Source organism: Macrosteles quadrilineatus, unplaced genomic scaffold, assembly GCF_028750875.1.
Source record: "Macrosteles quadrilineatus isolate MER2022 unplaced genomic scaffold, UCM_ALF_1.0 Scaffold_7__1_contigs__length_78375512, whole genome shotgun sequence".
NCBI lineage: Eukaryota > Metazoa > Arthropoda > Insecta > Hemiptera > Cicadellidae > Macrosteles > Macrosteles quadrilineatus.
In genome coordinates, this window is record NW_026542600.1 from 44,924,047 (window position 1) to 44,951,693 (window position 27,647).

Consider the following 27,647-nt stretch of genomic DNA (forward strand, 5'->3'; position numbering starts at 1 on the left):
TAACTCCACCATCGTCAGGATTTAAAAAAGATCCACTTCTGGAGGTGCCATCAGAATACGACAAACATTTAATACAAAACACGAAACGATTACAGATGGATAGGCCTGTCAATTCGTACATTGCCGTCGGCAGGACTGGAAGTAAGTAAAGTCAACTGAATCAGGTTCAGGTTATGACAGACCGACGTGGTCTCTGGATTGTCGTCTGCGTTTTCAACAGCTGATATTGGACTATTGTAGTGACTGAGAAGAGTATTGAAAATATAATGGGATTCATAATTAATTGAGTGTTTTCAATAAAAAATGTTGTGCTGCCAATAGTTTTATGTATATTTCAAACTCCTAAAAGTATTTAATAAATTTCCTTTTCTGCAGTAATGTAGAATGTCGAGACCATCCAGCATATAAATTGGTTATTATTGTCAATAATTTTGAATGAAAAAATCATGAATTCCATTATATTTTCAACACTCTCCTCCGTCACTAGAATTAGTCCAATTTCCGCTTTTGATAACACAAACACCAATCCAGAGACCACGTCTTTCCGTCATTACCTGATTCAGTTTATTTCCAGTCCTGCCCGCGGCAATATATACACGCGTGAATTGATAGGCCTATCTGTTATCGTTTCGTGTTTTGTGTACAAACGGATTGTCTGACAAGATGCGTTTCTACCATTATAGTCATAAAAGGCAATCCTGGGGCTATCAAAATTAATTATAAGATTACTTCGTCACAAAAACCTTTTGTACTGGTGGCAATTATTAAGAGATACTGTGGGTATTTTGCCCGGCGATTTTTGTAGAAGGCAGCCTGGGAGTGGCGAGCAACAGTCTGTCTTATTTCGTGACGCTGCCTATAATTTTGAAACAATATACTTTTTGCCAAAGTATTATTAATGCACTTAAAGCTGTTTGAATTGTTAAGCCCTGTCAAAATTAACGCCACCTAATATATTGTACAGTTACAGTACTGTGTTGGAGTAGAGTATTCACCGAGTAGGCCTATATTGTTGTACGTTTTGAAGACGTTGTCTATTGCAATACTGAGCACACATATTGGCTGACAATACAGATTCTGAATTGTAAATTGAAAAACTTCTAATTCGTCCATTAGTTAGATTTATATTGATGTATTGTTAAATGACGTTTCATATTAAACATTTAATTTTGATTATCAGCAAGTTTGTTTTTCGTACCTCAAGTTTACTAAATACTTTAAATGCTTGTTTTATGAGGTAAAGGGAAAAGTGTCAGATAAATTGGTGAGGGGAGGGTAGGTTTAAATAGACGGCAGCATAAATTGAGGATTGCGCCTCTGGGTTTGGGGGGGGATGGGCACCTCTGTACCCCAGTTAGGTTAGGTCTAGTAGCTTCATGCACTGTATTTCAGGTTCAGAGGTAAACATGTGAGTGCATCACCAGCATCATTAATATAACATAAAAACAACAGGGGGAAAAGGATTGACCCCTGGGGTTCACCCCATTTAACTTTTTCAGTTTCAGAAGAAAATTTTGCAATTCTGTTATCATTATTATGTATGATTTTTAGAAACTGATCACGATTATTTAAGTATGATTAAAACCATTTTATCAATTTTTTGAAACCCCTAAAATGAGTAATTTCTATGTCAATTGGGATTGGTTGATACAATCAAATGCCTTAGTTAGGTCCATGAAAATTCCAGTTGTGAACTCCCCTTTATCAACCGATTCAAGTATAGATTCAATGAATGACACTGTTGCTGTAGTTACAGATTTTCCAGGTCTGAGTCCATGCTGAGTATTTATTATTTAATAGTTTAAATTCTTCTAAATGATTTAATAACCAACAATTAACCACTTTTTCATAAACTTTTGATGTTACTGGTAGGAGAGAAATGGGCTGGTAATTTGACTCAGTTTCTAGGTCGTCTTTCAAGGGGAGGTCCTACTGACATCCTGACCAACATTAGTAAAATATTTGTTGAACATGTTTAGCAATAGTTTTAGGATCACTTAAGCTACAATTTCCCTCTTTCAAAGTAATATTTTTATTTCTTTTTCCCTTTCCTTTCCCAACTTAAGAATTTATCAACTGCCATTCTGTGTATTGTACGTTGGCTTATTTCTGTATTTTATTTTCAAAGTAATTTCGTTTTAGCTTTAGTTAAGTTTGTCCTATAGTTAAGTTTTTGTTTGTTGTTGTTTCAACTTGTATTTCAAAGTAGGCTTTTTCTCTTTGACGGTAACATCGGTATCAACCATCGATGCACTGATAACATCGTCACGAAAACATCAATGTTTTTAGGTAAAAAAACATTAATAATAAGCAATGTTTTATTTTATCTACTAGAAATTGTAGATTGACAGTTTCCCTTTCACATTTGAAAGACTAAAATAATAGAGAGCTTGCAGTAGCAGATTGATGACTGACTATGCAGGAGCAGGAGTGCTCCCTCTAAAATTTATCACAAATTATTTTTTTTTTAGGGTTGCCACCAGCCATGAAAACCTTGAAAAGCTTGAATTATGAATGAATTTTTGGAAAACATGAATTAAGTCATCTGTTCGTCTTTTGTGATGGGTTAGTCAACCAATACCATTAAATTTGCCATATATAAAATAAATCATATTTAAAATCAGTACGATTGTACGAACATAACGAACGCGAAGAGAACGATCAGAAACAATTGCTTAGATAATTTTTGAGGTCAGATGCTGGATGTCAGCTTAGTCTTCTCAAGGCCTGAATGTGGTTCAAAAAACCAATTTTTAAAATCAATCTAATTTTAGTATATTATTTCATATCAACCAGAATAATACAGGATGTTTCACGCCCCAGCATGAAACAGGATTTCCTTGGCCGGGTGAGGGGGATTTTGTTTTATATGTGTGAAATGATTGAGTTATTTTTATTCTTCTCCAATATTTCATTTGGAATAGCCCGGGTTCGGCCTGTTGTATTTTTAATTTTGTTTTAAAAGTATATATATAAATCATACAAATAGTAGTATTTTATATATGAAAAGTTGTTTGACACTAACACACAAAGAAACTTGCCTCTTAAACGTACCTTTCTGAAATAAGCAAAACTTATAGGGGCGATGTCTACTTGTACCGGCGTCTAGTTGTACCTGCTGCATTTTGGTGACAGGCGTCTAGTTGTACCCCGTCCAAAGCTGTAGAGACAACTTGACGATGGTGCGGACGTCTAGTTGTCTCTACGTCTAGTTGTCTCTACGTCTAGTTGTACCTCTTAAAAATCTACAGGTACAACTAGTCGGGAACGTCACCGTCTACTTGTACCTCATACGTCTGCGTCTACTTGTACCTACGACTACTTGTACCTACGACTACTTGTACCTACGACTACTTGTACCTACGACTACTTGTACCTACGACTAGTTGTACCTACGCCTACTTGTACCTACGTATAGTTGTACCTGCGGCTAGTTGTATCTCCCCTTCAACTTGTCACCGGTTTAAGAGATTAATTTTATTTCTTTAAAAATCATACAATCTTACAACAATTTATTATAAACAACTTGCTACAAAAGCCAGGAAAATTTGGCTTGTCTGCAGCTCATTGAGAAACCCCTGTTCTTGACAACAACGTACTTGTGTCCCTTGGTCAGTCCTTTTCCATATTACACTTTGGTTTTCCTTATTTCTTGTCAAGATCTGCTATCATTGTTTTTTCCACTTAAACTCTACTTCTTAGGTTTATACACAACACTTTTATCATCTGACCACCAAACCCCACCAAATTTCGATTTAAAAGACACAGCAGACGGGAGGGCTGGAACTGCACTCACGGTCAGTCCCTGGTCCTAATCCAACTACGGAACTGCACTCACGGTCACTTTGAGCCTTTCTGGAGGTACTGGAACTGCACTCACGGTCAGTTTTTAATTAGCCTATATCACATTGTGCAACACCATGATTGAATTGATTAAAACTTATTAAATTAGTTGAAATATATTGAAAAGTTTTGATTAAATTAATCTAAACGTCAAAAAATAAACTTACTACTGACATTGTAAAAAATACACATATATATGTGCACAGAAAATTCTAGCATAGTATTTACGATAACATGATAGGCTATATTCTTATTATAACGAAGCTTCTTTTGTAAAGGTTAGGTTAGGTTAGGTTAGGTTAGTTATTGTTGTATTTATTGGGACAGACACTAAAACGTGTATTAAATATAAGTATTGGATAAAGTAAGACAGAGGACGGAATAAACAGATGACTAAGGGGCTAGCGAAGCGTTCAGCCGTGAAAGACCGATTTTTGACCGTGAGTGCAGTTCCAAATGGCTTTAGGCGGGCTACCCTTCCAACCCTTGTAAATTCCTTTGACCGTGAGTGCAGTTAGTTGTCAGCCAAATTACATATCCTTAACAAACAAAGTGTTTCATTTAAATAATATTACTAAGGGCCTGGTTATAGTTAGTAACTGGTGTTGAAATATTAAAACATTGTGCATACTCCTAAGTCAAGCCGAGATCAAACATCACTATGAATTCTAGGTCTAAACATTGACAACACATATAAAAATAAGTCACATAATAAGGAAAAGTAATGTAAAGGTATATCTTATAAAAATAAATTAGATTAAAAAAATAAATATAGCGTATTCCAAATACACATTAGTATATAGTATACACATTCACAATTCAACAAAGCTGGTTTGAAAACTAAATAGGCATATAATATTGCGCATAACCGAACCAGTCCCTAAAAAGTCCCTAAAAAGCTAAAATACAAAACAAATTATTATAATATTTAAACAAACTCAGAATCAAATTATCTATGTCAGGTTAGAAATCCCAGTACAATATATATTTTGTACAAAAACAGTTTGTTATTAGTCTTTCTTTGCTTTTGTTGACGTTATTTTTAATAAATAATTTATATTACTCCAGAGGTTTAACTCTACTACTAAAGGCAGCAAACATGTTTGTGAATAAATATTGGTTTACTAAGGTAGCTTTGGTCTTGTGTTTGATGATAATGATGATAAAAAGGCTTCCCTGATTGAAAGATTGGAAATCGTCTTCGTCAAAAATGAAAAGGCAAATAAAGGTGTGTTGAGATAAGCTTAGTTCTTGGTCAAAACCGCTAAATTAGCATCCCTACGAAGTTATTATTTCTACGTTTATGCTCCTTTTGGAAAGGTTTAACAAAATTAGTGTAAAGTAAAAGCATCCCATTGACCAAACGTATCGCTAGATTTGTTTCTGATCAACATAAAAACTACTATTAGCCTAGTGTAAGATTATGTGGTGGTATTCCTCCTAAAGGTGCGATTGATTTTAAATATTCTATCAAAAAGGGGTCTATTCAACGGCTGATTCCTAACTATTTTGCGACTGGTTAGGTTTCCATTACCCAGTTAAAAAACAATTAATTACTTTTCATCAGAATCTTCGACATGCATATTTTTGGTTGGTTTTAAGAAACGGAAACTACCTCTAGGTTTTACTGTTATATATGGATGCTTCCTTTACCACCGTACATGCTGGGCTATATTATTTGAACCTTTTTTGCAGTACCTGGTTAAAATCTCCTCTAAAAAATTATGTGTTTCCGCCCATTGGAACTTGTCATAGTACTTACTTGATGATTAATGAACAAATATTGCCTGTCCTGAACGAACCTATTTCATCTTTATTCCCAGGTTGATTTCCAAGAGTGGCCGTTGAGGTTTATCCCTTTATACAATAATTGATTAAACACCACAATAAATTAATCTAAAATTAAAATTGGTAAAATAAAATATAAAAAATTGAATAAATCTTGAACATATGTTTTGAAATTAAAACAAAGCAAAAGTTTTCCATTAAATCCTGAATCATTTATTTTTTAGTCAATGTGGTTATTTCATGTTAAACATTCCTTCAACACAAAAATAACCTTCAAGTTATAAGAAAAAACTTCATTATTTTTTCAGCTATTCTAAGTTAAATTCCTTTGATTTGAGCCATCTCCGATGATTCTACTACTTATCACGTGTTTAACTAATTTACAAAAAATACACAAGTTTGTAAATTGCACAGTTAAATAATGATTTCAACATTGTAAGACTAACTAAAAAGTCTGAATTATTATAAGTAAGGTTATTCGTGGTTTTATATTGTGTACAGTAGGCTACATTGCAGAATTGGCTGGCAAATAAGTAGTCCAAAGGTAATATATTTAATTATTACTAGAGGTTAAAATACCTTATAATCCGTCAGTGTGATCAAAAAGTCACACTGACGTATTATAAGGTATTTTAACCTCTAGTAATAATTTAGATATTGTGGGAGGAAAAAACAACAAAAATGAAGTAACATATTGCTTACTGGCTGGATGATAAATCACAATCAGCTGTATTGAAGTAAACAAAAATCAGCAGCAAATGACTTCCAATGCTATTCTTATGGAGAATATTTTACGTTATATCTAATTTTGTGTTAACATTTCACTATTTTTCCCGCCGTCACGGGGTCAAGACCTTTAATTTGAGCCCTCTCCCGTCGTTCTACGATTTCCCAGTCTCTCACCACAATTTTGACGCAAAGAATCGGCTTACGTAATTAATATATAGATAGAATAGATAGAGTGTAGATGTAACAGTCGCTCATACATTACTAGACAAATTTTACTTAAGCCAAATTCAAGTCTGGAAATGTATGAAGCGGCCTTTTGGTCTTTTCAGTTGTATTCCTATATGCTGTTCTTACCATGTACATTCTTAGCGGCCACTATTTACATCAACGTTATTAGTATTGTACAATATTTACAGTTTCTTAATTACAATTAATTATTTATCGCTCAATTCTGTTAGGTTTGAAGGTTTAACTAACCTGTTTTACATAGCTAAATGTAGTAACCAGCCAACGCGGAATACAACGTCGCAATCCCTTGTTAAATATCTTTAACTGTAAAAGTTATAGTAACATATAAATACTATTTTTAACATACACAAATCTGGGTTTCAATCAATGTTGCTTCAGATAATAACGTTGAGCTACCATTAAACATTATTAGTTTTAGGAGACACTTTATTTTGGCTACGATATGATTTCTGGTCGCTATCTTATGCTGGACCAAAGGATCGAAAGAATACGCAAACAATACCGGTATCATTACAATAGAGACATAGCTCCGTGTTTAAAGCGATATTATACCTCCACAAACTTGGGTAGTAACTATATTTAACTAAGTTTGTTAAGACCAAAAGAACTGACTAATGTAAATAGTTTTAATTTAGAAACTGTACTATTGTAGATTACTAATAACGTTAATTGTAATAGTAGCCGCTAAGTATTTACATAATCAGAACTGTAAATATGAATAAAACCGTCAAGGCCGAAAGACCGCTTATACATTTTAGTACAGGTAAAACTCACCTAAGAAAACATAAAAATTTGTCCATTCATGAAACTTGCAGGAAACGTAGTAATTACCATTAGGTTTTGAAATCTGAAGAGTCCCTAGTGATTGTGGGGGTGGAAGTACCATTTTAGGGGGGTTAAAGTTTATGGGGGTAGTGATTTTGAGAAAACTTTTATTTATGGGATCCAAGCAAGTGAGGTATCGTTTTCTATGTTTCTTAGGATGCAGAATCGAAAAAGAACATAATAAAAGCAATACAACCAACAGTTTATTAGAAAAAGACTAATTTTTTAGTGAAAAACTAAATATGACAAATTAATTAAGGTAAAATAATCCAGTTAATATCAATTATTACAAAACTGACCACGAGTCTGTGTCGCATGTTAAAGTTGCGAGGAAAATTAACCAAGAAACTGGTAGTTTCGCCTCTTTAACCACCACGTGTCATATTGTTCATCAGCTACTGATGCATCATCACCATCCATGGAATGGTGAGGGTCTCTCTCTAACTCGTTCTTCTCCATCGTCGTCTTGACTTGACACTGACAGCTAAGTGAGTATGGGTAGCAGATCCTGCGACTTAGGGTGAAGATAATATATAAGACCAAGAATGTAAAACCGCTCGGACCCCAATTTTTAAGGACCTTGGTCACCCGTAATGACGTCATCAATATGGCGCTCGTAAGAGGGTGCTGGGTCGCTATGAATTGGTTATACTGTAATACCAAAACGCCTAAACCGATTTTAATTAAATTTGGCTTACAAGTGCTTGAATACGATATATAATCCCAGTTTGTCAATGGTCGAGTTTGATTAGGTCATTTCAAAATGGCAGCCGTTAATCACTAAAATAATTAAAAACTGTTTAGTATTTTGTTTTATCAACTCTCTCCAGAAATCTGCAGCAATCTTTCATTTTTCTTGCAATCATAGGTCGTGATGCCGTCTCTGTATTTCCTGGAATAGGCAAAATGCCCCCACTGCAGCAAACCTGCAGATTAAGTGAGTGTCCATTTGCCTGATTTGATTTTCAATTAAATATATTTTAATTGAGTTTAATTAGTACCTAAGTTTGCTGCTACGGAGACCATAATAAAGTGTGTTTTTTTTATTAAAATAATAATAGCGAAGGTCAAAATAAATAAATTTACCAATTTTTATCAAAATATATCCTTAAACGAGCAAACTACAACAGTTTACTTATTCTCCATAAGAATAAAATGAGAATGATAATTTTTACAATTTTTTAATTTTCTCGGTAGGTAACCAATATTTGTACAAAAACACTTCAATAAACAAAATTATTGGGTTTTAAGGTATTCAAAATCATCATGGTATCCAAAATTGTTTAGAGAGAAGTTGGAAAATCTTATGTGTAGAGGGTTAATCATGACAAAACCCAATTTTGACCTCATAAATCCCCCCAAAAACCCCGTTCCCATGGTCGTCTGATCTTGCTGGATTGCGAACTCGTTAAAATCAATCTAAAGATTTTTTGTACTTTTCTATATGACATAACATCAAACTTTAACAGCGTTAATGACTGTAGACGTGTACGTTTTAAAGAACGTTAGCACGATAACTCAAGCAAAAATTACCCAATGTTGACGAAATTTGGTAAAAACGTGTAAACCTACGTTTACTCGAACGAGTTTGCGAACCAGCATGATCGAACCATGAGAACAGGGTTTACTGGGGGATTTATGGGGTAAAAATTGGGTTTTCTCATGTTTGCCCCTCTAAACGTAAAATTTTCTAATTTCTCTCTATGACATTTTGAATACCATGATTGAATATTTTCCTAGTTCATCGTTATATTTTAATAAAACTTGGACAATTTATTCATTTTAACCTATTCATATTTTAATTTAAAACCACACTTTATTACCCTCCACGTAGCAGACAACCTAGTTAACACTAATTAAACTTTAGGTTATTGAAATAGATTTAATTGAAAATCAAATCAGGCAAATGGAAACTCACTTAATCTGCAGGTTTGCTGCGGTGGGGGTATTTTGCCTATTCCATGAAATGCAGAAACGGCATCACAACCTGTCATTGCAAGGAAAATGAAGATTGCTGCAGATTTCTGGAGAGAGTTGATAAAACAAAACACTAAAAGATTTTTAACTATTTTAGTGATTAACGGCCGCATTTTGAAATGGCCTAATCAAACTCGACTATTGCCAAACTGGGATTAGATATCGTATTCAAGCACTTGTAAGCCAAATTTCATTAAAATCGGTTCAGGCATTTATTAATTCATAGCGACCCAGCATCCTCTTACGAGCGCCATATTGATGACGTCATTACGGGCGACCAAGGTCCTTAAAAATTGGGGTCCGAGCGGTTTTACATTCTTGGTCTTATATATTATCTTCACCCTAAGTTGCAGGATCACCGCCAGAACTTAAATATTTTTGCTACCCATACTTAGCTGTCAGTGTTCAGTCAAGACGACGATGGAGAAGAACGAGTTAGAGACCCTGACCATTCCATGGATGGTGATGATGCATCAGTAGCTGATGAACAATATGACACGTGGTGGTTAAAGAGGCGAAACTACCAGTTTCTTGGTTAATTTTCCTCACAACTTTAACATTTGACACAGACTCATAGTCAATTTTGTAATACAGTAATTGATATTAACTGAATTATTTTACCTTAATTAATTTGTCATATTTAGTTTTTCATTAATAAATTAGTCTTTTTCTAATAAACCGTCAGTTGTATTGCTTTTATTTTGTTCTTTTTCGATTCTGCATCCTAAGAAACATAAAAAACGACACCTCACTTGCTTGGATCCCATAAATAAAAATTTTCTCAAAATCACTACCCCCATAAACTTTAACCCCCATAAAATGGTACTTCCACCCCCACAATCACTAGGGACTCTTCAGATTTCAAAACCTAATGGTAATTACTACGTTTCCTGCAAGTTTCATGAATGGACTAATTTTTATGTTTTCTACTGGTTTTTTAGTATAATTTTACCTGTACTATTTCCATACGTGACAATTCTGTCTAGTGTATGAGCGGCTGTTACATCCAACAATCACATAAGACCAAGTTACATATACATTTATTTATCTAGATAGTAATTTAAAAGCGGTATATTTTTATTACTACTTAATATAGTTAGTAAGTTTTATTTAATCAGTGAGAACTGATTGGTTGCTTTAGTCAAATGTTAGTCAAATAGTCAACACCTAGCCGTGGTTCTTGTTGGTGTACGCAAACTTCGCTTGTCAAATTCCACTGACACAAGGGTCAGGCCTTGTCTCACCCTCGTCAAACATCAACCTGGCGGGTCGTACGCAGTCTTCGCTAAATTCCAGCTGTACGCAAATTTCGCTGTACGCAAACTTCGCGACACCACTTGGTAGAGGTGTCCAAAGAAAGGTATGTATTGGTCTGTAGATGAGTTATAAAAAGAAAAACTAAGCAAAATCCCTTAGGACTCTGCCCTAGAAGCCTTTAAAGATCCCTCCACAGAAATGTTTACATTTTGGCCATGTGAATCATACTTTTTAATGAAACAGCTGTTTATTTTTAAATTGTATTTCAAACAACGGAGTTAATGTTATTTTCTTATTTTAAAATTGATTTTCTTATTTTTCAGCCATGTTTTGCAATGCAACATTCCATTACGAAATCAGTGCAAAATCCTTTTATCACAGCAATTCATAAATTATTTCTTATTGAACTATCTTATATCTATTGTACTGGATGGTGTCCGCCTTTTTCACCACTTTTGCCTACATTTTATCATATTATTCTACACATATCGAATATTTATGTACAAATATCTGCTCTTATCATGTCCAATAAAATCCAAACATAGAAACATTGCCTAAAATGGTACCTATCTTGACAAATTATTTGCACCTGCCTATATTACGAACTTTGGCGCACTGGGTTGGTAACATTATTGAAAATAACACGACATGTTGGCTGTAAGATATGGTACAGAGAGAAAATACTATTTATGCAGCTACTGTCATGACAGAAAGGTCATATTCCATTTAAACTAGATCACATAATTCTTTATAAAATACGTTGATAAACAATATTTAAACGTCAATGTATACGTAACAGCCAATCTACAGTATTTTTTGTTTTTGGAAATGTCCCATTGCTATGTCATTTGCATTATTTGCTGCCAATAAAGTCAAAAGGCCGTATGAAATAGGAGGCCCCTAACAGTTCAAAAATAAAATCCAACTTCACTTCAAGTATTACACTACACCTAACATTCCGTAGAGAGATTATATTGACAACTTTATGTTATTGATAAGGCTGAGACAACTAACTGACATCCTCCATGTCAAGAAATTCCAGCTTCAACAGTAACCTCAAAATAAATTTCTCAAAAGTAAGCTAGAGGGTGCATTCGTTGGCACAGAAGTAAGATATGAACTGACGCGACGTGACGAAGGAAAAATCAAACTTACACTGTAACGGATATACCTCCCTTTGAATATGTCTTCCCAAAAAAAGTTTTCTTTTCAAATAAAATCATATTACACTGATGAAATCACGGAAGTGTTTAACTACAAAAGATCCACCAATACGATTTTAATACTATTTAAAGGTTCTTCAAAAGGAAGAGATACCAGATGACATACTAATAATAACTCCGATGACGTACGGTAAGGGGAATATTTTATTCATTGAATGATCAACCGAGTTTGGCGACTAACGCAATTAATATCAATATTGTTTTTACACTTATTATTCTTTAAACAATGCTAAATGCTCAAAATATGTAGCCTATATTTTATCCAATTTAACGCAGTTAGGTGAATTAACGTAATCCTTGAAAGTAACCGTCGATTTCGACCAGTTTCACCTAGTTACTATTAAATAGTATTAGTTAATATATCGATGTTCACATGACCGGATGAGTTATCAGCTCTATCCCTAGTCCGTCGGTCATTATCCCTCGAGGCACCGGCCGATGGACCAGGGAACAGCTATGATTTACACTATCACCCTCTACTACGACATTTTTTTTAGGTAAACATTCCAACGCTCATGATGACATCGAACACTCATGCATATTTGTATATAGGCCTAGCCAGTCCAAAACCTGAATACACTGTAGGTATGAATCAGACCGCTTATATCATAAACAACTAAATATTAAGGCTAGTTTCCTAACCAGAGAACACACAAGAATGGCACTTTACAAGACTTTTTATACCAAGCCTTCATAAACTAAGAGTATTTCATAAGTTACGTTGCCTGTGTAGATTTAGACTTAAAATCAGTATAAAATCAGTAATGGATTGAAAATCTAAGTGTTATTTACGTTTTGTTTGCACTATAATGTAGTGTACCTGTTTCTCGAAATCGACTAATTTTTAAGCTATGTGTATTACCAGGAATTATTTCAAAACTAATAAATAAATAACGTCTTTGTTGGGCAGCGTACATCAGATTATAGATCTGTTTTACATTAAAACTTTTGTCATTCAAGGAGTTTAAAATACTCAACTAAAAGCTTATGTTATTAATAAAAAAATCACACTGTTCATAACAGTTTGATATAATCAACATTTTTTTGAAAATGTTTAATACTGTGAGTGAAAGAGTTTTTTTTTAGCAACTACAACAGTACTACGTAAAATCAAAACAATATTTAGGTTGATTGGAGGCCAATCACTTTCTCGCAACTACGCGATAGAGGGCTGACCCGGGTCGCCGGAATGGTCGCCCCCGGAAACATCACCCCCCAGGCTAAACGTGACGTCACGAAACCAGACAACCAGCCGGTATAAAATCTATGTCCACGACCGGAATCGTCCCCCCCCCAAGGGCTTGACAAGTAATTTATCAAAATCTAGTTGATATGAACTAATTATGTTATTAATTTTAATTCAAACAAGTAGAAACGGAAAGGTCTTCCCCGGCAAGGCATCCCCTATGTACACCCCGGAATCGTCCCCCCCTGAAACGCTACCCCTAGTAGGGCTGGGCTGCTCGGCAGCCTACCTGCTGCCCGTCCTCCTCAGTCCATTTTTCTGAGGGTCGGCCGCTCGTTTATTATTATTGTCGCTTGGACAACAGCTTTTCCACAGAAGAAAATTGCAGACGCTGTGGTGGAATATCAATCAGTAGATTTAGATGTGTATGAACTTCTAAGACAACTAAATAATGCGAGCAAAGATTGACTTTAAAAAATGATTCTTTTATACTTAATTCATAACCAACGATAATCCGTAAAGTATACATTTTTTCTGTTGCATTAAATGGTAGTTATACTTATCAACATCAGTAAACTTACCTTACACCCTATGGTAATTGTTAAGCAACACATTTGTTAAAAATAGAATAATTTCTAAATGTATTAAAAATGAATCGCATTGCTTTAGGTTTGGCCCCGATTTAATTAATAATTTGAAAATTAGAAACAGATTATTAAATAAGAATAAACATAATAATATCTTTTAGGGGATTAATTCCTTAAACTTATCGAAATAACTAACTGTTAGTAATTACAAATATGTAAATGTTACTATTCTAAAGGTTATGCCAAAAAGTGCCTTAATTCAGAAACAGCCTAGGCTAGTTTCATATCACTGGAATAGAGTCAAAATATAATGAAAGTATAATAAAATATCAAAATCACTTTAAATCGAGAAGAGGACTTGCAATCAGTGTTGATATACCAATAAATTAGTTTTGTTATAAGATGTATATGTTTAGAAAACCTTTTTGCTACTGAAGTTTGCAAAATTATGTTTCATAATTACTAAGGGGAAAATATACGTGAGTTCAATTTTTTAATATGTAATCAAAATTTGAAATGTTGAGCTGTAAACTTGTATTACATCGCTTAAACGATAGTAACATTCGTATATACTCCAATTAATGTATCACAAAGTGCCAATTATAATTAAAAATACCCCCGACACAGCAAACCTGCAGACTAAGCGAATTTCCACTTGCCTGATTGGATTTACGCTAAAATGTCTCTGTAAAAATATCACATTTATTCCCTATTTAAATAACATTAGTTCAATATATATCAATATCAATATCAATTGATATGGGGACGCCACCTAGGTGCGTATTTTAACCCAAATGTGAGTGTAGAATGGTGTGAGATGATCTGTGTAGCTTTGTTACTGACTAAGATTAGCTGTTTCATTAGCCAGGACCATTTATTTAAAGCCCAATGATCAGGAACAGCTGGGTCCAGTTTTAAACCATCAAAGTTTAACGAGTACTTAGGTTTGCTGCAACAGGGAGGGTAAAAAGGTGTTTTTTTTTTATAAAATGATAATAGTTTAGTAGGCCTATGAAATGAATGCATTTTCCAAATTTTATTAAAATATGTGTATAAACAAGTAAACTACAACAGTTTACTTATTCTAAGTATAACATGAAAATTTTAAATTTACAGAATTTTGGAATTTTCTCCGTAACCATTAGGCGCATAATTAACGCTTCAATATACTAAATTATTTGTTTTTAAGCTCTACAAAATGTTTTATAAAGAAATTGCTAAATTTTAAGTTTTTAGTGTCAAAAATGGGAAAACCCAATTTTTACCCCATAAAACCCCCCATAAACCCCCGTTCCCTTGGTTCGATCATGCTGGTTCGCGAACTCGCTCGAATAAACGTAGGTTTACACGCTTGTACCAAATTTCATCAAATTTATGAATTTGAACGGATGTTGTTTTTGGCATCTAGGGACCTCAAAACGAAAAAGTAAATCGGTCCCGGGTCCAGGTCTTACCATGAGTACTACGGTAATAGCTTATTCCCTATAGGGGAAATTCGCTAACACAAATTTAGGATTTTGTAACAAAGTTTGGAAGACAGGTACTTAAATTGAGAAATAAATACACACAATGAGTACTAAATCGTCTATTAGGCCTATACATTTTAATTATGGAAAGAAAATACAAAAATATAACTGAATAACAATTTAATATTCTACAAAGTGTCAAGGAATTTATACAGTACCGGTACAAACTTCATTTACAATATAATTTAAAACAATAAAATATATCGAATTCAAAATCAAGAGCACAAAAAGAAGAAAAAAGCATAAGGATAATTTTTTTTGTGTTACGCACTTTAAATTTGTGTGTTTCGTTTCTTATTCTTATTTTTATTTCTTCTTATAAATACACATTTTGCTACTGTAGTACCTTTACCTATTTGGTAGTGTTTGGACACCTTCTTATATGGGAAAAGGTTGAAAAATATGTTGATAATATTTCGAATTATCAAATCAAATACTTAGTCATTTTAACTACGTAAAAAATAATGTAAGTAAATAATTAAATATATTTTCTTTAAATTGTTTTTGGCAACAAAAAAGTCATTAAAAACCTGGTAAACATTAAAGACCAAGAGCACAACAAATAAAGAATGCATAAAGAAAAATCATTTGTGTCCTAAATGAAAAATGGATTTAATACAAAAAATAACGTTTTACTAAGTTGTAGAATATGCCTACGGTTATCTGTAAATATCAACCTAGGCTCTTATTTAGATTTCCTTCTGACTCCTTGCGGGATGTCCCCATTATATGACAGAAAATTGACAGTCTTTAAAACGTTGTTTCTAGGTGTGGTGTTTATGTACCAAATCTTATTGATTTATTTATTGCCGTTTTGAAAATATTAAGCCCATGCGGGACTTTATAAATACACCCTGTATATGTGACCGTGAGCGCGGTAACTCGGGCAACAACGCTGCGAGTTTGATGAGATTTGTTACAAACGTGTAAGCCTAAGTTTATTAGAACGAGTTCCTGAACCAGCATAATCGGACTATGGGAACGGGTGTGTCTGAATTGCGAACACCTCCAAAATGCTGGAGACTGAACATAAGTCGCCAAGATTGCGCACAAATATTCGGAATCGGGGAAAATGGATGAGTCACTGTTTCTTGTAATTTATGGAAGATTTAATACAATTATTTTAAATGTAATGTTTTAAGACTTGACTTGGCATGTACAAAAACGCAAAGAGTGGAAAAGTAAACGGATAAGCAAGAATTCATATGGGTGGGTTTCATCGATTTCCACTAGAGTGTGCAATTAATTGTGATATATTATATTTTTAAACGTGACAGAGTTTTTTTTTTATTTCAGGATTCTGAATCAACCACTTTTGCGATTTCGTGATTTTTGTGTTGAAATAAATATAATTTTCTAAGGAAGGGAATGTCAATGCCATGATTTCATTTTTTAGTTTAATTTTTTTTAGTCTAGCAGCCGACGTTAATAATTTAAAGTCGTTCCAGTGCTGTTTTAACTAACAGCTGGTTTCAAACTGTCATTGACGTTTTTATGTTACAAGTAGTTACTTAAATATTGATCGTCGGTGTTTGCCCGCATACTGTTTCAATTTTAAATGTTGTTTTTTCCTACCGTAACGGATCTTCGTATTCAGGAAATCTGTAGATTTGAACTATACATTCTCTTAATACTTCAAGATTTGTCTGAAATCAAATCTGTGTAAGTAGGCCTATAAGTTTATGCCATGAAAGTTATGTCATGTTTGTAGAATGTGTGTAGTCTATATCGATATACCAAAATTTCGAGGGTTATAAAAATGTGAACCGGTGTAGCAGGTCTCTAGAAAACACTGAGGAAAATCCCCTACCATATTTTGAGATGATTTTATTGTTAGTGCAACTTCAGAGTATACTTTTTTACAAATTACATTAACATTTTCAAAATCTGTTTAAAACTCAATGAGGCGTTCTGTTCACAAATTAACCCCTTCCAAATTAATTAAGTACATAGGCTAGATAACACTGATAATTATGAATTATGTTAAAAAGATGAAACTTACTTTAGTAAATAACTAACTAAACTTTTCCTTGACCATGTTAAACAAACGTATTTGGCTCAGGTATCCTTGGGAGGGATACCTGAAGTGGGGAAGTCTAAGCTATTTTACAAAAAATACTTCCCGCTATAAATACAGTTGTACTCCACGAATTAATAGTCTGCAAATTACAGACGAATTCCATAAATTAATACTCTGAGAATAGTGGATACCGTACTATACTTAGGATTATGTTCTCTTGCAAATTTTTAAGTTATACGTATTAATATTCTGCGAACTACAGGTAGACTTAAATGTGTAACTTTCAAAACAATGGGCGACCGTTCATGGAATAACTGTACTACTTCAATGTCAATTTAGTTATTTAATATCAGCAGTGAGAAATCATAAAATAAAGTGAATGTGACACTGTTGCTTGCTTCTCTGTCAACGCAAACGTAAACAGTGTGAGCTTTTTCCTGTTTATTACCGAAGAAACTAACCAATATTTACTTTCTAAATTCTTTTTACGGGAAAGAGTCCTTCACCAATATCAAATCAGGAATATTCTCAATGCATTTATTTTTTACCATAAAATCCAGACAATTATTTAAATGTATAAAATTATATACAGCATTTATTGCTCAATGTTTACAATTTAAGAAATAGGAAATGTGAAAATATGTTTGTCAAGTGTGTACTGACTGTATTATGATGTTGAGTGGTTGAAGCATGGTCATATTAATACGAGTTGATTCCTTACTTAATTGTCACTATTACTATAAACATTTTATTTCATTTCCACGTGTTTCAAATACATTTTATACGTTGACGGAAAAAACTATAAGTAATTTATACATCATTTGATGTATAAAATTAAGGGGAAATGTCTAGAGAAAGCACAATATCAAAGTGTTAATTTGTATTTATCTTAACATCCACAACATTTGCGTAATAATGCCAAATCCTTCCCATTCTTGCGAGTTCAGTCGAGCGGTGGTAATATGGGACAGTCTCTACCCTTGTGAACAATAGCTGGCTCGAGTCACGAGCCCAAGCCCTACAGCAGGTATACCGGGGGAGATCATGGCAGGGGGGGATTTTTCCGGGGTGTGCATTTTGAAAACGATCGGGGTTAACATATCCGGTTAACATCAATTCTAATTAGAAAATCTGGTAATTGTATATGATAAGTGAATATATTTATCTAATTAATACGCAAACTCTAAAATAACTCGTCATATCGACGAGTGCATGAAATTGAGTGTCCGCGGCCGGAAACATCACCCCCCGGTCTCTGACGTCAATATGACGTAGGGGGGTGATGTTTCCGGGGGCGACCTTTCCGCGTCCCCGCTGACCCAACACCCCAATAACTGGAATGGATTGTTGTGAAAGGAAACTCTAAGAATTTGCAAATGAAGTCCATTCTGAGTAACGTGTGGGGATTAACGGGACATTCTGTACGCTGTTTACAAAATATTTCCTTTGCCTTTCCAAGTACTGAATCTATATGGTTTTGCTTATATTAAACAATACGTCAAATACGTTGTAGCAGATGTCTTTAGCTGCATTTTACAACAGGTATTTCGTTCACCTTTCTCAGAAATAGCTGTTCATGGCGTGTTCCTGAATCAACAATAAGGTATATCGTGTTATTGTCCTAATAAACACGAGAGACATTCGCCTATCTTTATGGTCGAATTATATAAATAACATTGAACTGATTAATTTAACAAATGATCATTGTTAATTTATTGTAACAATTAGGCTATTTATGTACTGTACATTTATGTTTTATGTTTTACATTTATGTTTTATATGTTTGTTTTAAGCTGTATTTATGTTTTAGTATATATATATACTGTTTAAATATTTATTTATTCAATCAATGTCCTGACTAATCAATACACAACCTAAACTATATTAAATAGAGATTTGATCATATTGTCATAGCATCTCTTTATAAGAAATCTGTCCGGAGTATGTGCAATTTTGGTTTATTAAACTTATTGGTAAATTGGTGTAAGATTGTTTTAGGTTTATTCGTAATCCGGACGCATACGAAGTTGAAGCTTTTGCTTTGGTATTAACAGTCAAGTAAAATAAATAAATAATTAAAATAAATAAATAATTAAATAATCTTATAAATTTAAGAAAATGGGTTATTCGTTTGGCTCTGCTACCCGACCATTTTTATTATTGAGGTCTCAAATTAAAGGTATGCACGCACAGATTTGCCATCAAGCATCGGCGTATATTTTTCTATTATCTCACTCGGCTTATACGTAAACGAAATTGCTCCCCATGTTTTTCTTATGGGAGTTAAATTTGGTTTTCATGATTTTCTTCGTTAGGCTAAACAAATCATGTTAACAATTTAATTTTTGAGTTGTTCTAATTCTTATAACGTAGTTTTCTAAAGTTATCTGTTGTGGCTGCCTAGAAATAATCGGACGTTTGTTTCTCCTTTGAAAATGTATTGATAATTATAGTAGTGGTAGTTAATTATGTTACAAGACTATGACAAATTGCCAATTATTGAGTCAACTTGGTCCCCACGCACAGGCTTCGCATATGTAGGCTCTGTCGATTTTCAGAAATTACGTTCATTCTGTATCTATTATTCTTTTGTTATGAATTGCTTTTGATTTTATTTATTTGATTTAATTTTACCATGGTATTTTTCCGGACAAACTCCATTAAAAATATAGCACGGGTCGAGGTTAATTTAACAACTTAAAACTAATTCATTCAACAATAGTTTACCTGAAAACTATTTTACTAATATTTGTTTAAAGTTTTACAGAATACACTTACACATGATGCTATTGTATGTTTTTATTTATACATGATATAGGTACTTACAACAAAACTTGTGAATTTTTGTGTTTATTTATACATTTATTGTATGGCAACAACGTAAACTTAAAGATAGGAGCGAGTGTATGCAATTCCAAGATAGAGTTTAGTATTCACCGATCCTACGATAGTTTAAGAGTATATTTCGTACCTGGGGCCGAAAATGACTTTTTTCAGCTCGGGATCATTTTTAAGTTCGAGACGAAGATGAAATCGGTCCGTGGTACGATTGCTGTTTTTCACCAAACTATACAAAACTGAGAAAATATATCAATAATGTAGGCAAGCATGTTTCTTTACAACCTTTTTATCAGCTCGTGAACATCACACAGAAAATATCCGCATATCGGTGGAAATGTATTTTCCTGTCGATCTACAGAATGCCTTTATAAATTAAAATAGGCTAAAAAGACATAAAAAAAGAATTACAAATGTTTAAAACTAACATGGGTTTAACGGGTTGCTATGCTGGTGACGAAATAACAACTAATTATGAAAGTAAAATCAAAACAAATGGAACATATTCCAATCACATTTATTATTTACAGTGTATGTTAAATGGAGAAGTATGTGTAGTACATTGCATAGTTTTTGTCGAGTTTTCAACCGCTGGACCTCAACTTCATTGTACACTTCATTGTTCATTGATCACTGGGAAATCCATTGTAAACTATAAGATATGCACACTAATCAATGCAAATACTTTAAGGTTATGTGAAAAAATATTTAAAGGAATCAGCAAAAATAGTAATACATAATTGCTGGGCAGCGGTCTATTGCAATTCATTAGGGATATACTGCTTGTATATGTAATGATATATATAAATGTTTTAATTAAATAAGCGATTTTCGGTACTAGGGCTGGGAAATTTTAATCACAACTATAGCTGCCATTTCGACCCTGGACAGCAATGCGTAGCTTTCAGCCTCCAATTAACGTCTGTAAAACTACTAAAACAACGTATTGCGGTGAAAAATATTTGCCAATCATACTCAATCGACTCGGAACACTGCAGTTCCTGATTTAATTAAGGGTATTATTAAAAAGTACTCGTGCAGTAATCAATTAAACAGGGTAACGAATTGAAGGATAGATACAACTAGACTATAAGGACGCAAAATACGCGTAGGTACAACTAGACGTAGGGACTACTAGACGGAGGGACCACTAGTCGTAGAGACTACTAGTCGTAGGGACTACTAGTCGTAGGGACAACTGGTCGCATCCGTACAAGCTAGGTGATACTACTTGTCGGTGGGATACACGTCTAGTTGTACCTACGTCTACTTGTACCTACGTCTAGTTGTACCTCCTAAAAATCTGCAGGTACAACTAGTCGGGTGAGCCACCGTCTACTTGTCCCTCCGTCTAGTTGTACCTACGACTAGTTGTCCCTAGGCCTCGAGGTACAAGTAGACGGAGGGACAACGAGACGGAGGGACAACGAGACGCGGTCCCAACTTATATTTGTGTTGAAATTATAGGAGCGCATCAACCATGACTTTTTTTATTTACCAATGAAAACCATGAATTCTGCTTGAATTTTTTTGGTCCCACTATGGTGGCAACCCTGTTTTTGCAGCATTTAGAACTAGCACCTCAGCAATGCCTCCGAGCTAGAATGAGTTATTTCACTCTCATTCTAGTCTAAATCTAGTCCAGTTTGTGATGTTTTTGGATTCAATAAGCTTTCATCAGCTAAAATTATACAAACATTCTATTGACCAGCGTTGCAATTTGAATTACAGTAAAACCAATACAATTTAGTCACGTAAAAACACATAGATATTTCGATAGTAGGCCAAAAACATCGGTAACCTAATATCAATGTAAAAAACACTGAACTTCGATATAAAAACATTGATGTGTTGATAGGATCGGTTACTGATGCTCACCCCTATAGTTAATCTATTTTCACAGCCTACATTACACATGGTGGCACTACTGGGTCGAAATCTTGATATGATACTTTTTTTATGTTATTCACAATTAAATGTACCAACACTTATTATTTTTAAAAGTTGAGTTTTTGTATTTTATTATTAAGTTGTTTAAAAAATAACTGTACATAGGCTTAACAAAGCAATACTCATAATTGCTACTAAAACCACACAAAAACATAGTTGCCTGGGTCGCATTTGACATTTTAACTAGGCTATTTAAAAAAAGTAATCTAATTGAGCAAATTTTACTTGAAATATGTTATGTTTATTCTAATTTCTCTTCTGAAAGTGACAACCTAACATATATTAAATGACTATATTAAGTTAGTATTATTAGGCATATATAGTATATTTAATAAATTCTTAATTCATTATATACAATTTTTATGAGGTATTTAAATAAATGTCATTAAATCTTATTTCTCATCCCAGGGTGTGTGGATGCAGACATTATTGACCTTGGACCAAGGCAATTCTACAACCTTTCTTATCAATGTTATCAACTCACTTTCGTCTGTTAGATCATTAAAAAATAGGTTAACTTAGTTTCAACCAACATCATTCTTGTGCTTTTCTTATAACAATGTAACAGAATTTAGTCTTCCCTTATTTAAATTGTGAAACCATCAAAAAAACATTTAAGAATGAGAATAGTCAAAAAATCAATTAACAAAACAATTCTACATGTTAAGCTCATGGAGATTTCAAAACAGACTTTAAAGAATCAGAATCAGAATACTTTATTCTTGAACATAGAGTATAGAATAGGCGTCAAACATTACAGAGATTTAATTAAAACAGCATACAGTTTTTGGGCTTTGAGGCGCTGTCGGTAGTGATGGTTGTTTAAACATGATAAAAGTAAATATTTCACTTTAAATAAAAACATTCACAATCTATTTCTATACGGGGTGATTTATATAAGTGTACCGGCTTTTTTATTCAAAAATTATAAGAGATATCAACAAATTTTAAATTGTAACTGCCTTGGATTTTTTATTTTACTTGGAACATTTTGGTTGAGTTTAAAAGATTATTTTAGCTGCCATTTTTACAATATGGCTGCAAAATTTTATTTTTCTTATAGAACCCTGTATTTTAATACAGATAAGAAAAATAAAATAGAATAAAATTTTTTTACTATATATTCTGGTAGAAAATGTAATATTAACACGTTATGTGCGAGGGGTGGGAATTCTCGCCCCGCGGGACCGGCGCCACTGGTGCGGGGCGGGAAATCACGTCCTTCACCAATGCCATAAACTTTGCTTCAATGTGAGCTCAGCCATTGCCGGGGAACGTTATAATTGTTGCCAACCTGTAGCATAGAATGCGAGCTTTATTTTGGTGTAGGTTGGTACTAAACATTCCCGTAAAATCCCGTCTGGCAATGCTTTTGACCCGTTTTCGGGGATTTTCTCTATTCGAGCCATAAAGACTCTGGTTATTGATCGAGGCAGTGCTGCTACCTTTGGGTGTTTTAGTGAACTACGTCCACTTTCGGGGTAACACAGAACAATCACCACTGCTCTTTTGTGATTCGACTTACTGAAATATTTCCATGCCAATAGCGATCGCTGATTAAGTTAGCGTGCCGCGCAGTTTAGGAGCGCCTGTGTAAAGGTTTTCAGCAGTGAACATGTTAAGACACCTTTACTCGTGTGTTTTTTTTTTCTTTTTTTCACAAACCTAACCATTTTAAAGATAATAATGGTTAAAGTTGGGAAATGTCAGCAGGAGAAAAGTTTCAATGTAAGCGTTCTAGCTGTTTTATTTGAAAGTTATAAGAGATATCAAAAAAGCCAATTTTGTAACTGCATTGGATTTTTTATTGAAAAATGTCAGTACCCCTAGCTAGCTAACAAGCTAACTAGCTTACAAGTTTAGAAAGTTACGGCATATAAAGAATTTTGTTGTTTATACTAAAAGAGAGATTAACAGCTTGTCAATTGGTCATCACAATTCAATATCTGTGGGTGAAAATTCCTCCACAATAGCTCTAGAGAATGCATGAAAACCCCTGAATTAATGTTGCGGGTTGGTTTACTCATGCCGAAAAATTAATCCAGCAAAAGTTTTATGTATGGCAGAAACAAAAAAATAAAAATGTTACATTAGCAAGGCAATAATAGGTCTGAAATAAAAAGTAAAATGAGTACTTGCCATATCGTATGATTAGGCGGTAGATCTTTGGTCTTTACTGCCTGGATTTAAGTCAGCCATTCACTAATGTCTTTTCTCAGCGAGATCAAGTAGTGTGATGATTTAGAATCCTGGAAATCCATCTTAAGACAAATAAGATGTCTTCCGAACCAGGAGAAAGTTTTTAATTAATACCCTCATCCCATTACCTTTAAGGGATTGAAATAAGAGATTAGTTTACCCTTTGTGATCTGAACACTATTATTAGGTTGTCTCAGTCGTTTGGTCGACCCGCTGTTTGTGTCATAAATAGTTATTATAATGTGGTTAATCTATATCCATAACCTAAACATTAAAAATATACTAAATATAAGCTGACAGTCCCTTGTATATATTTTACATCGGTTGTCCCTGCTGCTATGATGGCCAAATGGTAGGCTACTGTCCTACATTTATCCAACTGAACTCTTAGAGAAACTTCCTGAACAACACATGTGTTAATGCACAAAACGTGTTGTCTGCTGGATGGGTGATAAATATTGAGCAACTTTGAACAGTATTGTAATATAATCCTAAGCTAATTGGGAAGAAACCGCTATGATGGCCGCTGGCCGCTGGCTGATACACGGTGAAAGGGTGTTGATGGTACTGGCCTTGCGAGCAGCAGAGACAGCTGATGTTGAACAATTCTGTGCTGATTGCATTAACAACTAACTGCTACTGAGCACTAGAGATTGCGTAATGTAGTTTGACGTAGAGTTAAAAAAAAATATGTTTAACAAGCAGTTTTTAGGTTGCTTTCTATTTTCAAATTAGAACGTGAAGTAAACTATTATTTTTGTATATTGTGCTTGCAGATGACTGTGAGAGATGCCCTCAATTCGGCATTAGATGAAGAGATGGAACGAGATGAGCGAGTTTTCATACTCGGAGAAGAGGTCGCTCAGTATGACGGAGCCTACAAGGTGTCAAGAGGGCTGTGGAAGAAGTATGGAGACAAGCGAGTCATCGATACTCCGATCACTGAAATTGGATTTGCAGGAATCGCTGTGGGAGCTGCCATGGTAATGAGTTTTTTGAGTAAGACGTTTAAATTCTTAACTTGATATTAAGTTTTAATTGTTCAAAATACTCCTGAACATAAAAATATATAAAGAACATATCACTTGGAAGAAGTTAATAATACCATTTTATAGATTACTTAACCACCGAGTTATGTGATTGCCTACAATTAATTTCATAAATACATGTTTTGTTTTTATAACTAATCTATCAATATTCTTTTAGGCTGGACTCAGACCGATTTGTGAATTCATGACCTTCAATTTCTCGATGCAGGCCATAGATCAAGTTATTAACTCTGCAGCAAAAACATTTTACATGTCTGCTGGACTGGTAAGTTTATTTTCCTTCTTATTTTCACAATGCAATAAGAAATTTCATAACTGAAAATTTTGTTAAATAAAGTTGGTTTATGTGCCCAATGTAAGATATTTTAACTCCCCCCCACTATCTGCTAAATCAGTAAAAATAGAATCTTGTTGCATGAAAAGTATTAACATTTAGCCCTTTGTTTATTTTATGATCTCTCTAGTTTTTGTTAGTTGTACAGCTGCCATTATTGACCTTTATTTAACTATTCATAATTTATATAAGTGATGCTGAACATGTAACATTGCCATACTAATGACAGTGTTTTTTTTATTTAAATTGAATAGAATTGTGTTCCTTAACAATATGTATGCACTTGTTCATTAATTGTATGGTTAATTTAAAATAAATACATTAATAAAGAAAATAATAACTATTAGCTTTTTAGGGAATATTGGAATGAACCCTGTTTATTAACCATTCTTATCAATATTTAGATATATTTAGCTAGGCTGGGGATATGATTATGTCCTTGACCCCATGGCCTTGAATGCCCTTTGATAACAACATAGCCTAACCATTTTGTCATTGGCATCCAATTAAAAATTTTTAGTTAGGCCTTTTATTTTAAAAATTTTTACTTAAAACTTATCATTTTGAAAATTATCTGCATGTCACCTTTTAATGTTATACTTTATAATTAGTGTAAAAAATGCTGTAAAAAGTTTAATTTAGTCTTTAAATTATTAAAGTGAGTTTGTACTGTACGATATCTTTAGCATTGATAACCCATACAGTAACATTTATTAACATTTGCTTGAATTAACGTTGTATCCTAATTGTAGGTTAGTAATTAAATTTTAACCCAATTTATTTTTTGTATTTATCAACAATTTACTATATTGTTGCCTTTTCATTAAGTTACCGTAGGTGAGAGAGAATTTATATAAAAGAAAACAGGAAAAGTGAACAATGTGAATGCTTTAAAGTAGAACAAAGATCTGAAATTTATAAATTTCATTGATAGTTAACAGTTGTGTGCCTAGTTTAAATTAGAAATGTTACTTTTGTGTAGGCTACATTATCTGTTGGAAAACTTAAACTTTTGTGTATACTAGATGCACCACTAGCATTTGGCTTTTGCACAAAACCTATAGAAATTGGGAATGTTAAGCCAATTCACAAAGTAGTTTTACAAGCTACTATGTGTCAGTCCTAAAGCGCTAGGCTATAGTCCGGGATTGTTTTTTCACACGGGATTGAATTTTTAGTTTGGGACAGGATTATTTCCTGTGCATTAAATGAAAGTCTTGAATATTGCAGTTACCAATAAAGACAAACAAAATCAATTTTTACCATTTGTGACACTGATCTATAAACAAAAATTTAAAAATGGGTAAAAATTTACAGGTATGGAAACTTGTAACTCGTGGTCACCGTGCGATTGTCAAAATAACTCGCGGTCACAGCGCGATCCTCAGTATGACTCCGCGGTCACGGCGTGATCGTCGGTATGACTCCGCGGTCACTATGACTTGCGGTCACAACATGATCACCGGTATGACTTGCGGTCACAACATGATCACCGGTATGACTCTGCAGTCACGGCGCGATCGTCGGTATGACTCGCGGTTACGGCGCGATCGTCTTTAGTCGTTATGACCTCGTGGTCACGCCGTGATCGTCGGTATGACTCTGCGGTTACGGCCCAATCGTCGTTAGGCGTTATGACCTTGCGGTCACGACATGATCGTCGGTGTGACTCCGCAGTTACGGCGCGATCGTCGGTATGACTCGGGGTGTCGGCGGGATCGTCGACGATCGAATCAAATCCCGTACCGAAAAATTCCCGAATCAAATGTAATCCCGTCCTGAAAATCGGGAATATTTCTTTCCCGAAAATTTCCCGAAATTTAAGGACCCGTCCATCCCTAGTTGCGGCATTATCACTTAGGTAAATCCAATGTTGATTTGGCAGGATTTTGAACCAAAGGCCTCAGGGACCAAAGTCCCTCATTCGCTCTATACCTCTAGACCAGCTCACTCCCTGCTAAATGAAACTGCTAAAATCCAGTATGCTAGTCTGAGCTATTGATACTAGATCAAAACACAAAGGTTTTGAACTAGAATAATTGAAGTAACAGCTTCTAAAAGAACGAT

The 27,647-nt window shown here is 34.1% G+C and overlaps 1 protein-coding gene across 1 annotated transcript in view; it reads left to right on the forward strand.

The window, feature by feature from the left end:
- Nucleotides 1–27,647, forward strand: part of LOC128997875 (pyruvate dehydrogenase E1 component subunit beta, mitochondrial-like) — a 45,994-nt gene that overhangs the window by 7,238 nt on the left and 11,109 nt on the right. Inside the window, exons 3-4 of the mRNA XM_054423652.1 lie at nucleotides 24,974–25,180; nucleotides 25,404–25,511. Of these exons, the coding sequence (XP_054279627.1) occupies nucleotides 24,974–25,180; nucleotides 25,404–25,511 (315 nt within the window). The remainder of the gene's footprint in view (nucleotides 1–24,973; nucleotides 25,181–25,403; nucleotides 25,512–27,647) is intronic.